We start from the raw sequence: 14,847 nt of genomic DNA on the forward strand, positions 1-14,847 counted from the left end.
TGAAATTTGAGATTTGACAGAATTGAATCGAAAAACTAGCGTAGTACCGCATTATCCAGGTAAAGTAGTGGGGGCGCGGTATTTCACTCACTCAGGCACCCAAGCTGGTAGCCATTTTAATCGTATCATAACGGTGATCTTTTTCTTGGTTCGTTCCCTTCCGGTTAGCTCTGACGGGTGACTGTATCTTACTTAGTTTTAGCTCTAATTAAATCTTTCTCCATCTTCCAAAATGAGGATTTACAAAGATATCTTCACCGGTAAGTAAATGCACGAAATTTCGGAGCTTATGATTATTATTGTATTTTTTGAATCGGTTACGTTTTAAAATTTATTAACGACATTTTTGTCGAAAGTTTCAATGACGTTTCGGACGTCTCTCTTCCCGATGCCACCCGGACCAATGATTTATCTGAATAAGCGATCAAGATGGTTTCATATGCCTGAATCATGAATGCAGAACTTTTTCATTGTTGTCTTGATATTTTCGAAATAATTCCATTCAATTTTTTGAATTTCGAAACATAACCTTAGCATATGGTCGTTACGTGTTTCCATCGAGGTACCCTCGTCCATCGTGACGTCAAAAAAAATCTGACCCTTTTTAAACAACCTATAAATCATTCTAATTTACAAGTCTTTCAGCTGCAATAAAACAAATAGCAAATTGAACCATTTTTCCAGGTGACGAGATGTTCTCGGACACCTACAAGATGAAACTCGTTGACGAAGTCATCTACGAAGTTTACGGCAAGGTACCTATCAATATTTCCAAAATTCTTGACCATTTTGCTCTGTGCTCAATTTTTATTCAGTCATTTGCACACTGGCATGAAGTTATGTTTTCTTGGCTCAAATTGTACAATAGTAATGCGTTTCTACACTTGATATGTTACCCAATATTGATCAATTATCAAAATTAAAATAGAACAGTCTCAATATCTTTGATAAATAAAGTAAATTTTAAAGGAATCTGTCATGCAGATTTTTCAATGACCGTGCATTGAATTGTAACAAGTGCAAAGGAAACATAAAGTTGAGGTCATATATTTTTATCGAGAGTTCCGGTCATGTAACAGCTACAAGAAATTTTATATAGTAAACATGAACGATCAGACGTAAAACTCCCATTCTCAACAGCTTGTTAGTAGAAAAGCTGGTAATATCGAAATTGCCGGCTTCAATCCATCTGCTGAAGAAGCTGACGAAGGCACAGACGAAGCAGTTGAGAGTGGCGTTGATGTTGTCCTCAATCATCGTCTTCAAGAGACCTTTGCCTTTGGTGACAAAAAATCCTATACGCTCTACCTGAAGGATTATATGAAAAAGTAAGTTGACTCGATTTAAACAATATTTGCATTCTTCATAATAAAAAAAGGTTCGATCCATATCACTGGTGAAATATTTTATTCATTTATCTTATTCTAATATTGTTTAGCTGTCCTAATGTGTGTCTTCCATTTTTATATTGAACAGACATTTTATATTTTTATATAAATACTGCAAAATGAATGATTGCACATTTTACTCTGAAACTGAAATTGGTTTTTTTTCTTGTTGAATTCATTGCCCATTTCTTTTTGGTTTTTTAGATTTCTCTGAAAGTTCTCTTAATTGTGTGCTTTCGTAAAATTTATTAGAAAAAATTATTCAAATTGATTTCGACCGACAATAGAAAATCAAATCACGACCCCCAATTTTAAAAAATAACAGAAAGCACAAGTTTTGATAATGTAAAAATAAGGTTTACTGATTGTCTCTCGAATAGATTATCATCATATTTTTGTGTACGATAAAATTTTAATTTACTGTCACGCTATTACAGATTGGTTGCCAAACTCGAAGAGACAAAACCCGATCAAGTTGAACTTTTCAAGACCAATATGAACAAAGTAATGAAAGACATTTTGGGCAGATTCAAAGAGTTGCAATTCTTCACCGGTGAATCCATGGACATCGACGGGCTTGTCGGTTTAATGGAATACCGTGAAATCGACGGTCAATCTGTACCAGTACTAATGTTCTTTAAGCACGGCCTCGAAGAAGAAAAGTTCTAAATAATTCTTAGATATTCAACAAATTGTGGAAAAATTTTGTAAGTAGAAATCCTCTAAATAATAATCGTAATTTTTCTCGTACATGTCAATTCGTGGCAAATGTTTGAATATTTCCATTTGTCACAATGCACAAACATGTAAAATCAATATTTGTGATTCGATTCCCGCTGTGAATAAGTGTTCATAGCGTCTAAAATACACTGGACAACGATGCATCAATTTCATTAAAATTAAACGGGTCGAAAACTAATAGTAAATGATTTTTATTGCGATCCGAACTTCATTATTTTTTATTTTCGTGACATATTCCGTTGGTTTCAATTTTTATAATACGGATAATTTTATTTTCCAGATATGTCGGAATCAAGACTGCAAATAACGTCGCTATGCTGAGATGGAATTTATTTACCGAGCGAATAGTAACTTCCAAAAATAAAAATAAAAAAAAAAACATATGTAACACGTCGATAATTGGAATCTGACAGAAAAGAGAGAAAAAATCTGATGGACAGTGGACTAGAACAATCGTGGAAAAAAAGAACAAAAATGTTAGACTGTGTATAAAATCTTGATTCATGAAACTAAAAATCCTCATACCGTCATCATGAACTTTGCTATGTGGGTCACATTGTTTTCAGCTTTCTTCTTTTTTGTTTTATTTATATATTTTATACTCACCGACATGACCTCCACGTGATACTCGACAAAAAAAGAAAAGCATTGTATGTGGAAGATGGGGAAAGAAATAGCGAAAAGAAAGGGAACGTTATCAAAACATGTTTCCATCAACGTTAACATTGAAACAGTTATGTCGGTGTTTGACATTTTTTTCCGTGTGACCAACTCAATATATCCGTAATAAATAAAACGATGTTTTCATAACTCCCAATGGTTGTAGTCTTGTCAATTCAAGTCCTATCCTTCGAAGGCGTCCGACTTTTCAAAGTGAAGATCTTTGACATTCATCATTAAAATTGAAGAACAGTCGTTGGTAGTTTATCAAAGAAAATTTTTAGTTGTTTTTCGTTTGTGAAGTTTTGCAAACAATATCACCGAATCCTATTTATACGCAAATCCGTGAACTGGCATGCAATAAAAAGGAATTTCGAAATCCACAAATAGCTCAATTCAAAAATGGAATAATAAGACCTGTTCGGAAAAGAATGCGGCATAAAAGTACAAAATAAATTGTAAAAGTAAATCCAGTAGACGAACACCAAATGTTGTTCATTGCATCAACATTAATAATCTTTAATATCATTTTTTGAGCGTAAAGTTTAGTGTCTCGAGCATTATTGAATTTTCTAAAAATATTTACAAAGCAATTATTTTCTCAACTAATAATTGTCCTATTGATTATCGCGACAATTTATTGCGCTATTATAATCGTATCTTACAATATATGTATAGATATCTTTATTAAAACAATATATATATATATATATATATGGTCATATGAAACTTCATTCACAGGTATAGCATTCGCGCCCGCATCACTCATTTGCATTCTCTTATAATGATTCCTCGGTTTTTTTCTTTTGTATATTGAACAATAAGTCGAAGGACCTCGACACTGCAATTGCCACTTGGAGGTAATGAAGTTACGAATTGAGTTCTTCAAAAAATTCGACGTGCGTCTTAAACTGTTGAAACGAAACTCGGACTCGGATTTCGGTTAGTGAATTGAAAAAAATAAATCGAGTAGATCCTGCATTATGCTGTTTCGTTTACTATTGTTTTTCTTATATTTTCTTTAATTTTCATTTACGACAGATGTTAACATTTAAAATACTCGTCAAATAGATAACAATAACCAACAACTAACAACCGTATGCATTCACGCAAAAATAGAAATATGTTCGGTAATGATATTATTCATAATTATATGTAATAATATTATCGTAGTGTAAGTATGATCGTTCGGGTTACGAGCAGTTGAATTAATCGACAGAGATATTATGATCGAAGCTGAAAGGAGCAACGAGGGTTTTTCTATTCTAGCCTCAATTCGAAATTGATCAATTGAACGACCAGTTAATTTGTTGGGGTTGGATTTAGTAATAGTCTTCAAATATTCTTCGCATTTTCTCTTCATATTCATATGCACACGCTGCATCTTAAGTTTACATGATTAAAAACTAGGTAATACTTGACTCTTATTTCGATTACCCACAACCAAATTCAGTGCCAATATACGAGTTTTTTAATATAGTTTTTGTACAAACTTAGCCCATCGAATGAGACACGGAATTTCGTGACCTGCATTGGTTTCCTCTTTTCTCTTTGCTTTCTTTATTTGTGCTTCGTAGATCCTTCAGCTGCAATCAATTATTTGAGAAACTTTTATTTTCAGACGATCGACATTGAGATTAAGAATCTATTATCAATTACGTGTCATCGCTTATATTGCAGTATAGCAATTATGCTCCTAAAATCTTGGTTTATTGTTTTGTCTTTTTGAATTTACTGTAATTTTCGATTGCGAACGAATAGTTTCACCGATACCCATTGAGGTCGTATCGGCCAGTGATGCAAATAAAAATTCTGTGGTACTAAAAAAAAAAAAAAACATCGAAATATCAACCGTGAATCGATCGATTGATCGTACTACAATGGATGAGAGATTGGGGAGAAAGACACCACGAAAATTTGTTTCAGATCTAAAAAAACATACTCATCAGACAAAATAAAACAACTTCACGTTAAGTTGACGAAGCAACTGACATGTTATTTGACGATTTAAAAAAAATCTATTTTCAACAAACAATTATTAACATAATCAGCCGACAGATATTTGTACATGCAGTTTTACAAAAATTCACCACATTTTTGTACATGACCGAACTCCAGTAACTTCTTCATCGTTGAACGTCGTTGCTGTTTCTTCATTTATTCGCCATTCGATAAAAGGTGGATGTGTGACAAAAGAGAATACGCAGTAATATTGACAAAAAAAATACAAATGTGTTCGATGAATGTACAAAATAATAAATTACGAAAATATACACGTTGAATACGGCGCGTGTATGTTTATTTATATAAATATTTGTATGTATTTTTTCTACATTCATATATTTATATAATTTTATACGCATCGTGCTACGTACAATCTCGAATGGACAACGATCCGTATCGAGAGACTCACTTCGAGTTGGAATGTGTAAGACATTATTTGCCGAACTAGCGGACAAACTGCTGATTATTTAAACAATAAAATATTTATAATGTGTGCACGATTGTTCGAACCGTTTACTCATTAGACAGAGAACAAAGAAAGGAAATGTAAGAAAAACTTCAAAGCGCAATTATTAATAGGAACTTGAGAGCGTTTTTAGACAAACGTAATCATTTTGTGACTCAGTCCGATCAAAACGTTCATCTGTACATGTGATCAGCTCAATTACGTGGCCGAAGAATTTCGTTGTGGGTTCTGTTGTCATTCATTCATTTATATATACACAAACATTTACACATTTCGTTTGTCAAACCAACTGATACGACATCAAAACTCTAAAAGCATCGCAACTTTTTGCGATGAAATGTCGAAATAAATATTCTGTCATATGCCAGGCATAAAAGTTATTTGAAAAATAAAAATAATCACGAAGCTAAAGTTATTGATAAAATTTCTGTAACATTGATTGAACAGCTATTTTTCATTCGATTGAAAAACTTTTCTTCATAATCAAAACAGACGAATCGACGACGTTAATAATTAAAAATAACAGAAAAGAGCGTTAGACTGGCTCAGTTGGCATTGGCAACCTCATGTAATGCTCACATATACTGCAACGAAATGACGAATATACAACATTCGTTAAATGGGGGACCTGCCATCGTAGTTTGTTCGGAGGCGATCGCGTCGCGTATGCTCTCAATACGAATCGTCGCCAAGTACGAGAATTCCCCGGGCCTCATGGTCTGAGAAAATGCCCCTGGGTGTTGTCCGACGTTTACCAACGATAAATACACATTTGCTCGTACGCGTGTGTATGTGAGAGTGCATTGTTTGCCTGTACGAAAATATACATCGTCAAATCGCAAAGAGACACAATAGCGAAATACAAAATAAGTAAATATTAACCCGTCGTTTGGCGCACTAGATATGATTGTACAGGATGTCCCAAGGTCAATAATCGATAATGTCCAGTTAATTTTAAAGCTTCGATAAATCGAAAAATTTTTTAACAAAATCAATTTTAAATCGGGAACAGACCAACTTATACGGACTATAATATCAAAATGATCGTCTGACAATTTCTTTTTCGAAGATTTATTTCGACTCTTCCAATAATAAATAAAAAGAGGAATATAGTAACAAATACAGAAAGTTTTATTAAAAAAATACAAATGAACCGGCTTTTGCGTCTTCGTTATCGAAGTGATGAGAAACACGTTCAGCCGGTAATTTCTCTCCGACCAAAATTCGATCTGTTGTCTCGAGGAAACCTCAAAATCGTAAAAATGTCTTTTCCCCCCAAATTCTTACTCGTTCTCTAAATATCTTGGCCTTAATTAACAAATTTCAGGCTGTTTTGATCGAACGAATTATTTATTAAAAAAACGTTTATTAAAATAAACGATACTGCGCATTCGAGGATTCACTTTCTTGAGGGTGTTTCGTTAATTAAAAGTTCGAAAGTTTCGTCGCGATTTTTCTCCAAGACTTAAATTAATCGCTTTTAACTTAAAGTACTTGAACAGTCTGTACCATATAAATGTAAGCTTCGTACATTTTAATACTAACGAACTCATCAGAATCCAAAAACGGTTATTTGACTTTCCGACTCGTGAATAATCGGTCCATCGATATTCTTACTATTGTTTATTCACACCTGGACATCCTGTACACGAATATTAAAAAATAACGATATCGTTGCTGCGTCGATATTGAATTCTGGAGGTTCGTGTCACGACCTGAGGCAGAGGGTGTAGCAGAGCAGAGGTGCGTTGTGGCTGGCGTTATTTTTACATGTCTGCGGTGTGCTCGATAACGCGGCACACCACACGTTGTTCCTAGGGATCGGAGGGTGATTCGAGAACTTCCATGAGAAAGGAATCGATGGGTACATCGCCAATGAGCCTGAAGAAAAATAGATGTTCGAGACACTTGAGACCGATCGAACGCAAGGAGGGTAAACGAAGAAGTAATTTGGCAAATCTTCCTGGTTCGTCGGGTCTCGCGATCCTCGTATATTCTTCAAGGGCGGCATAAACTTTTTCTCGCAATAATTCGACTTCCTGGGCCGATTTGAGACCTCGTACTTCCGGATTAAATAATATTATCGAGCGGAGACAACCCAGTTCCGTTTTGTCCATTTCCATGTCTCGCATTTTTGCCACCAATTCGGAGAGCACACGATCGAATATCGCACCAACTCCGGCCTGTTGTGCCGATGCTCTGTGCACTGTTATACCCGTCGGCAATACTATACCGTCGATACACTCGACCGAACGATGCGAAAATGCCGCTATCAATAATTCGTTCCAGCCAGCTCGCAGCAGCATCGCTTGATCTTCCAATGGTAACGACGTGAAATGGGGTATGTGCTTCGCCCATTCAACCAATGTGAACAATTGCTTGTTCGTTGCACTGCAGATATTCGTCACCGCATTCTGTAAATCAAAGTGACGTTATTATTTTATTGCATGGAACAGATTTATCTCATATTTTATTCTCTTTTCAAGGTCGACAGCTTTTTTAATTATTGAATTAAAATTAGACATTTCAAAATATTATTTTTCCAAGATCTGCTCGAGGGAGGAGTTTTCATCATTGTGTTCAAAGCCGATTGTGAAAGTATATTTAAATCTTATCAATCACAAAAACGTCCCAACGTTTCTATTTTAATACATATTTATTTTTATCACTCAGTCAATTAGTGGATTTCTCGAGGCTTTTGGTATTTTAAACGAAAGAATCAATACTAATAAACTTTGTTACATTTCAAAATATTTTTACAATATTTCAACGAATGAATGATCGTGGCCGAAGACGAACCTCGTAATTTCCTAGATGTTCGAGTTTGCACTCGACCCTTTTTTCAGCTTCCAATATTCTTTCGACTGGCATATCGGCGTGTAAACTGCTGGTACTTTCGACCTCGCTCTGATCTCTCTCCTTGGTTCGCTGGCGTTCTTCTTGCACGGCTTCCCTCTTCATTCCCATGGCCAGGCATTTTTGATATCTACAATACTGGCAACGATTCCTCTGTCGTTTGTCGATTATGCAAGACTTTTCTTCCCTGCACGCGTACGAAAGATCTTTGCGTACCGTACGTTTGAAAAAGCCTTTGCAACCCTCGCAACTGTAAAGAGAATTGTCATTGCCAGTTATTTAAACGCACTTCGTCGTCATCCATTCCCTCAAATTTTTTCCTCAAATAAAAATACATCGGCATATGGATTGCCAAAGGGCTGTCGATATTTCTTATCGAAATATCAAAACAGTTTACGTCAAATATGATTGAATAGCAAATCAAAGTGTTAAAAATACTTGTTATTTCGTCGAATGGCTGCAAAAACGAAGTAAAGTTGAAGATCGGTTGCACACGTGTAGAACGCACGCTCGATATTTGTTTATTTGAATTCTTATAAATATGGAAACTGTCCAAATATCTGCTCCGCCAGATCATCGGCCAAGTTCTACGAACGCATTAATTTATTTTCGTTGCAGACGCGAAATCAACGTTCATTGAAAGTTTTGATTCGGCATGAAAATAAATTTGCAATAGTTGCAACTCCCGAAAGAGCGGTTCAGTCTTTGGTGACCTCTTCCCGGTCATCGTTCCATTCGAGCAACGAGCGCTTTTGAAAAGTTCAATTTTTCGTTTTTTCAATTTATAATAATGAGACCGAAATCAAAGATCACGAGAATGTATTGATAATTTTATAAAAGCTCGTGAATACTGTTGCGAATAATCGAGGAGAAAAGTTTATTTTAATTATGGTAATTTAAAAATACCAACATTCATTTCATAACTTCGTTGAAGATTTTCTGAATAGTGATAAGAAAAGTTTGAGCTGGTTTCGTAACCTCAAAATTGTGATAGTTCTCTATCATTTATTTAGTCTTTTTCAATGACAATTTAAATTTTATTCCAGAGACGTGAATTTCAATACGAGCAAAAAGTAGTACTCATCAGTGTTGAAAAATACGGTTATAAAAAGGTGAAAAAGGCTCGTTCTCAGGTGCCAAGAAGAATTCATTTGCAGCCTGCTTAATAAGCCATAAATCTCTCTGACCAGACAAGCTCAGGGCAAAAAATAAAGTCTGCCCTCATTTCTTTGTGTTTGCATTATGACTCCAGCCGCAATATTTTCTCAGCATAAAAATGTACAAAAATCTATTTGTACACTTTTATACGACCACGTGGTACCCTCCTCTTCACGTAAATTTTCCGACGCGATCCCTCCGAAAAATATGAAATTCATATAATGGAAATTGAAACACTCGGAGCGGAAAAAAAAATTCGAATATTCGAAGGAAGATGGAATAAAGAATGACTGAGAAAAATTTAGTAGCTGCTGGGCGAAAAGAAATTCGATCAGGAACGTAACTTCGATGTCTCGTTATATTTACGAACGATTTTAAAAATTGAGCCTTGAAATTTCACGCTGATCAAAGTTCTCGTCCCCGCTCTGATTTATTATTGAAAAGTGAGTCCACGAATTTCGGGACTCCTTGTATGCACAAACGCATACTTTTGAAAAACGTCGAGTGTCTGTCTGCGAGATGAGCTGAAGCAAGATTTTTCTTCGTTTGGTTAGACGAAGCCCCGCCAAATATTCAACGAGGTGTCCATTAGCGATAAAAATGGGGCGTTCGTTTGGAGTGTTAAGGTGCACACGAGTAAAGCTGTATCATGTACACAGTGAATAAAGGCCGAGGAAGAGGGGGGAGCGTCAACGAGAAGAGGAGAGAAAAAAAGAGGAAAAAATCTCATCCCTTCCCCCGGCTCTGGACGACTCGACGCCCACATCATATCCACTCTTTTTTTCTCATCTCTCACACGTAGTGACGACTTTTACGGTGGCCTTGTATTGCAATATAATGAGACACGAGTGCTCTAAGATACAAGAAATAAAACGAGAGTATTTTCCGTATTTTCGTTTCTTCACTCTATTTTTCCAGCGAGCAGAAAAAAATGTACTTTTTTACTTTGTTCAGTAGCAAACAAAACGCATTATTTTTTTCAGTGTTTTTCAATCGGTATGAAAAATTGGAAAAAAATATTGGGAGTTTCGTCGTTGCTGCAGTCCTCGTAACTCCTCGACGTACAACAATTGGCGGCGTTTCGTTTCAAATTTCAAGCTCTTTTATCACTCGAAAGACAAGATTAATGGGCGCTTGACTAAAATTCCGAGTATTTCAGGGTCTCCAATTTATCTGGTGAAACGTTAAATCGTATTTGCGTTTTGTTATTTCGCCAAGGAAAACATTGGGAGGATAGCATGCAAGAGTCTTCTCATGGTCGAGGCAACACAATGATATCATTCAGTTTTATCGTTCGAGCGGTGGCCACTTCGATCCGAAAGCATAGCCGAATAAAATGCCTCGCGAAACTCACTTATTGAGCCAACAACTGCTGTATAGAATAATTAAACAAGCGAAATAAATGAGCTTGGTTTATTCCAAAAAATGTCTCATTTTAACTAACTAAAAACTCTCACTTTTGCGCCTACACTTTTGTAGATTTGAAGTCAATGAAAAACGACATGGAATAATTGGTCGATGGAGAACATGATGGAACAATTGGAACGCCAATGAAGTCAGACTTTCCACTCTATGTTGAAACAATTGACCGTTGAAATTAGTCGAATGAACTCATCGCATCAAAGGGCAAAACTAACCTGTAGACTCCGTAATGTTTTCCACTGGCTCGGTCACCGCAAATGGAGCACAAATGTTTGCTGCCCGATAAGGGATGGTTCGGTGGGTATGGTGAGCCGGAGCCTGTTTTGCTTTGACCACTGGGCGATGTGCTCAACAGGCTACTGTGACAACCGACGGTGAAAGATCTAAAATAGAAGAAATACAATGTGAAATGGATATTTAATGTCCTCGCATAATAAACATTTGTGTTATTGTTCCAAAATGATGTTTCATTTATCGGATTTCAACGTAACGTTTCAAGGCCACTTATGAACCTATTTCATCGATGAATACACTTTGATTAATTAAGACGTTTGACGAATGGTTATTTATAAATCACCGACGATTACATCACTAATGGGGGAGCCATTCTGCATTCAGATATTTTTAAGTTTTATCAGAAATATGTTTGGTTGTAAGAGAGATGATAAACTGAACATTTGAGAGAATAAAACAAAACGTGACTTTTTCAGAATGTTGAAAATTCACGTCTGCCTCGTCTGCTTTTTTTATTCCTTTCTTTCGACTCAATCGTAGTAAATCATCACGACTCGCGCGATGTTTTTTCCACATATCTGTTTCGTGAAAAATTAATGACTAAAAGTGTCGGGAACCGCGATTTTATTTATGAGTCAGCGAAACTTTGTCAGCGTGCACGTCCTCTCATTGATATTTGGAGTTTGATTCGGCTCGAACACAAATGGACATGTGGGGGGAGAGCCAGAAATAGAGAGCAGAATATCGATTTTCAAAAATACTCCGATTCTACTGAATTCATAACGGAGGACAAAAATATACACAAAATTCGAAATTTAGAGGAGGCAAAAGATTCAGAAAAAGGCTAGAATCCAAAATTCCTACGAATGAAGTGTCTCTTTTAAGATTTTCATTATAAAGATATAGTCGGTGTATGAATTCCCACATACAAATGCACATTTGTAGGAGCGGAAATCGCGATTCCACAGCCTGCCAACGTTCAAAAGGTTTTCTTCTCGATTGTATTACTTTCCATATGTTCCTGCAGCATTAAATTGACAGAATATTATTTATGATGAGTTTGCAACTCGTTGTGGAGAATCGGCGCTGCGATGTGAGAGAGTTGCTCACCGTTAATATCGTCTGCACCCACGATTCACAGGGAGAAAACGGTATAGAAAAATAATGAGAAGTAATATACGAATGACCATAAAACTCGGGAGTTGCGTGACCTTGCGAAATTACTTAGGCAGCGACCGGACGTCGGGAGCAAACACATTGTTCGTGCCTCTATATACGTGTATATTTTCGTCAACACTCACGACCTTTTTTTGTACATTGCAAATTGCGGAGTGGCGTGACACGGTCGATTTCCAGGCTCATTTGGTTGCAAGCTTCGTACATGCGATTTTAATGTTAAATAATAAAAGGTAAAAAAACCTCCGATTCCCAAATACGTGCAGTCGACGGACTTTCACTCGTTTCGACCTTCGCAATTTTCGTGTTCTTCCAGCATTTTTACAAGCAATATTTCTCGGTTGGATCTTTTCGAAAACATTTATTCGCTTCGCTGATACTTTTATGATATTGTTCAGATAAAAAAAATCTGCTAAGCAAACTCGACTTTACCTCAATAGTTTTTTTTCTTCTTATTTTCAACGAATTGCCCCAAGTGCAATTGTCCCCGTTCGAAAAAGAGACAAAACGGTACATTAAATTTTAATTCTACTCACCCCGGACTGTTTGGTCCCGAAGGACTGAAGTTGCCAGGATTTATGAGACTCGCAGTATCGGGTTTCATGTCCAGGGGACTCTGCGGTCCTACTGAGGACATCGACATATTACTGCTGTCCAAGCTCAGCCCTGGAAAATAAGGAAAATAAAACTCACGTTATAATGCGGTAAGAGCTCAATGTCAAAGCTTATTTCCTGCGATATTAACGTGTCATATTTTCGACGCTGAATTAAATAACGTTACGAGACCAATTTTTCGCTGATCGACGTGCAATTTCCAATCGCTTACGAATAAGATTGGACATGAACTCGTGACATTTTTTCTCGCGTTGAACAGCATCGAGTGATTATTTTTTTGATCGATGAGAAGCAATCTAAAAATGGGACATTCGCGATGGCCCACGAGATTAGCGATCAGCCGTCTGGACTCTGCCACTGTTCGGTGTGGGCAGAGATCGAGAACGACGACGAAGACCATCGATCGGTTGACGAGAGTGCCGAGTGCCGGCTGAGGTGCAGGGTCAATCGGTCAAGGCGTTAACCACGATCGAGTCTCTCATCATTTCTTGTTTTACGCGGAGAAACACACGCGGGGTGTTCCACGTCGAATGGTCCACGTTGGAGAACGGAGGTTTCGATCGAAATTTGCGACGAGCAATAAAAACCGCGCTATCGAAGGTACGGAAATGTAGTCGGGGACTTTTTTGTAGGAAATTTCATGCTCTACGATATTGGTCCTCTGCATTGTCGCCGTATCTCTAACCGTTTGGGCGCTGTGCGTGGTGGAATGGAACAGCTCTGCGCCAATTTTCGGAAATGAAAACTTCCACAGATGCAATTCCGTCGAGAAAATTCGAGACTCGGAATTTCGTCCTGAACATGATTTCACAGAAATAACTATGCGTTGTCGGAGAACCCGTAGCCGTTTGATTATTATTCGTAGTAGACGCCCACGATTATCCCACGAGCTGAGCGAATCTTTCGATACTTTATTCGAACGACAATAATGTAGCGTAACAAATAAAACGTTTCACACAATTTTAGATAAATAGCGATGATAAGTATGGACGATATTACGTGACAGGCTTCGTAAAAGTATCAGTTGAGTAACTAACACGCGTGACCGAGAAAAAAAATCATAAAAAATGACTCCCCGGCTGCAGAACAAGACTCGAGACTTTTTCCATGTCGTAACAATTTTCCTCCGAAAGTCTGGACCGAATAAAATTTTCGTAGGTGATTCGAATTAGCATTTGCTTATACAACAACGTTCGCTCCGCAATAATGAAAAAACGGTGTTCGATCGAGAAATGTATAATAAGGTTTGCAAAGACTTGAGACTTCTTTAGCATATTTCAATCTCAACGATTTCATATTTCATGAAATTCGAGGAGAAAAAAAATCGACGGTATATATCGAACTCCACTCTCTTCTCGTCTCCACAGACGGCCTCTTTAAAAGGATCATACAGAAGCTGCGCGGCGGCGAACGATCATGGACCGAATTGATTAATCGAGAGTTCGCGAATCATCGATTATGCCTGAATCGGCCTGCATTCGCTCGGCATTCGCATAAGCGGGGTTATCTAACACCCATTCGATTTCCCGCCTTGAGGACGCGCGTCAAGTGCATCGGTAATTGCATCTGCTGACGTCATCGCCCACGCCGTCGCACACAGTTATGCATTTTACAACATCGATCAACGCACACCGCGAGCTCGAGCTCGGTACTGAAACTCGCTGTACTAAATACGGCACAACCCGAGAATGTGTACGCACACGAGCACACAAACATTGATTGATCCACGCGTGTGCGACTGCTGGTCCGGGGCTGGAAAATGAACAGCAACGAACCACTCGAGGGACTACGACAAATTACGATTTATCGCTGTTGAGGTCATTCTGGTCATATTTATGGGACCAATTGGCGATAAATTTGTTTAAATTGTTATCAATAATCGCGACTTTCTTTGTTGTTATTGTTTTCATTGAAACTAATGAGTATTAATCGTGTTTCTTATGCAATGTTCGTCGCGAGTAGATTACACTAATTTTGATAAAATATTTCGTAAGTCATTTTGATTTTTATTTCAACATTGCGGAAAGAACGATTTTGCTTTATCTGGAAACGACCGTTTCGAATGGACCATTCGACGCTTCTCGTTTCTTTCACTTTCGAGTACTTATACGAGCTTCATTAAAGTTC

The 14,847-nt window shown here is 37.2% G+C and overlaps 2 protein-coding genes across 11 annotated transcripts in view; one reads left to right on the forward strand and one right to left on the reverse strand.

Annotated features, from left to right (window-relative positions):
- Positions 1-104: 104 nt before the first annotated feature.
- Tctp (translationally controlled tumor protein) lies at positions 105-2,946 on the forward strand. The gene is made up of 5 exons (XM_043417457.1): positions 105-260; positions 685-755; positions 1,141-1,328; positions 1,826-2,095; positions 2,410-2,946. The coding sequence occupies exons 1-4, from the start codon at positions 233-235 to the stop codon at positions 2,055-2,057; spliced, it is 519 nt and encodes a 172-aa protein (XP_043273392.1). The 5' UTR covers positions 105-232; the 3' UTR covers positions 2,058-2,095; positions 2,410-2,946.
- Positions 2,947-3,283: 337 nt separating this feature from the next.
- The window catches only part of usp (ultraspiracle), a 43,319-nt gene continuing 31,755 nt past the window's right edge, over positions 3,284-14,847 (reverse strand). For all 10 annotated transcript variants that reach the window (XM_043417452.1, XM_043417445.1, XM_043417450.1 and 7 more), the window contains 4 exons: positions 12,642-12,771; positions 10,911-11,078; positions 8,059-8,365; positions 3,284-7,673 (listed from right to left, as the gene is read on the reverse strand). In XM_043417452.1, the coding sequence (XP_043273387.1) occupies positions 7,074-7,673; positions 8,059-8,365; positions 10,911-11,078; positions 12,642-12,771 (1,205 nt within the window). In that variant the 3' untranslated portion in view covers positions 3,284-7,073. The remainder of the gene's footprint in view (positions 7,674-8,058; positions 8,366-10,910; positions 11,079-12,641; positions 12,772-14,847) is intronic.

The sequence above is a fragment of the Venturia canescens genome, chromosome 4, assembly GCF_019457755.1.
Source record: "Venturia canescens isolate UGA chromosome 4, ASM1945775v1, whole genome shotgun sequence".
NCBI classification, from domain to species: domain Eukaryota; kingdom Metazoa; phylum Arthropoda; class Insecta; order Hymenoptera; family Ichneumonidae; genus Venturia; species Venturia canescens.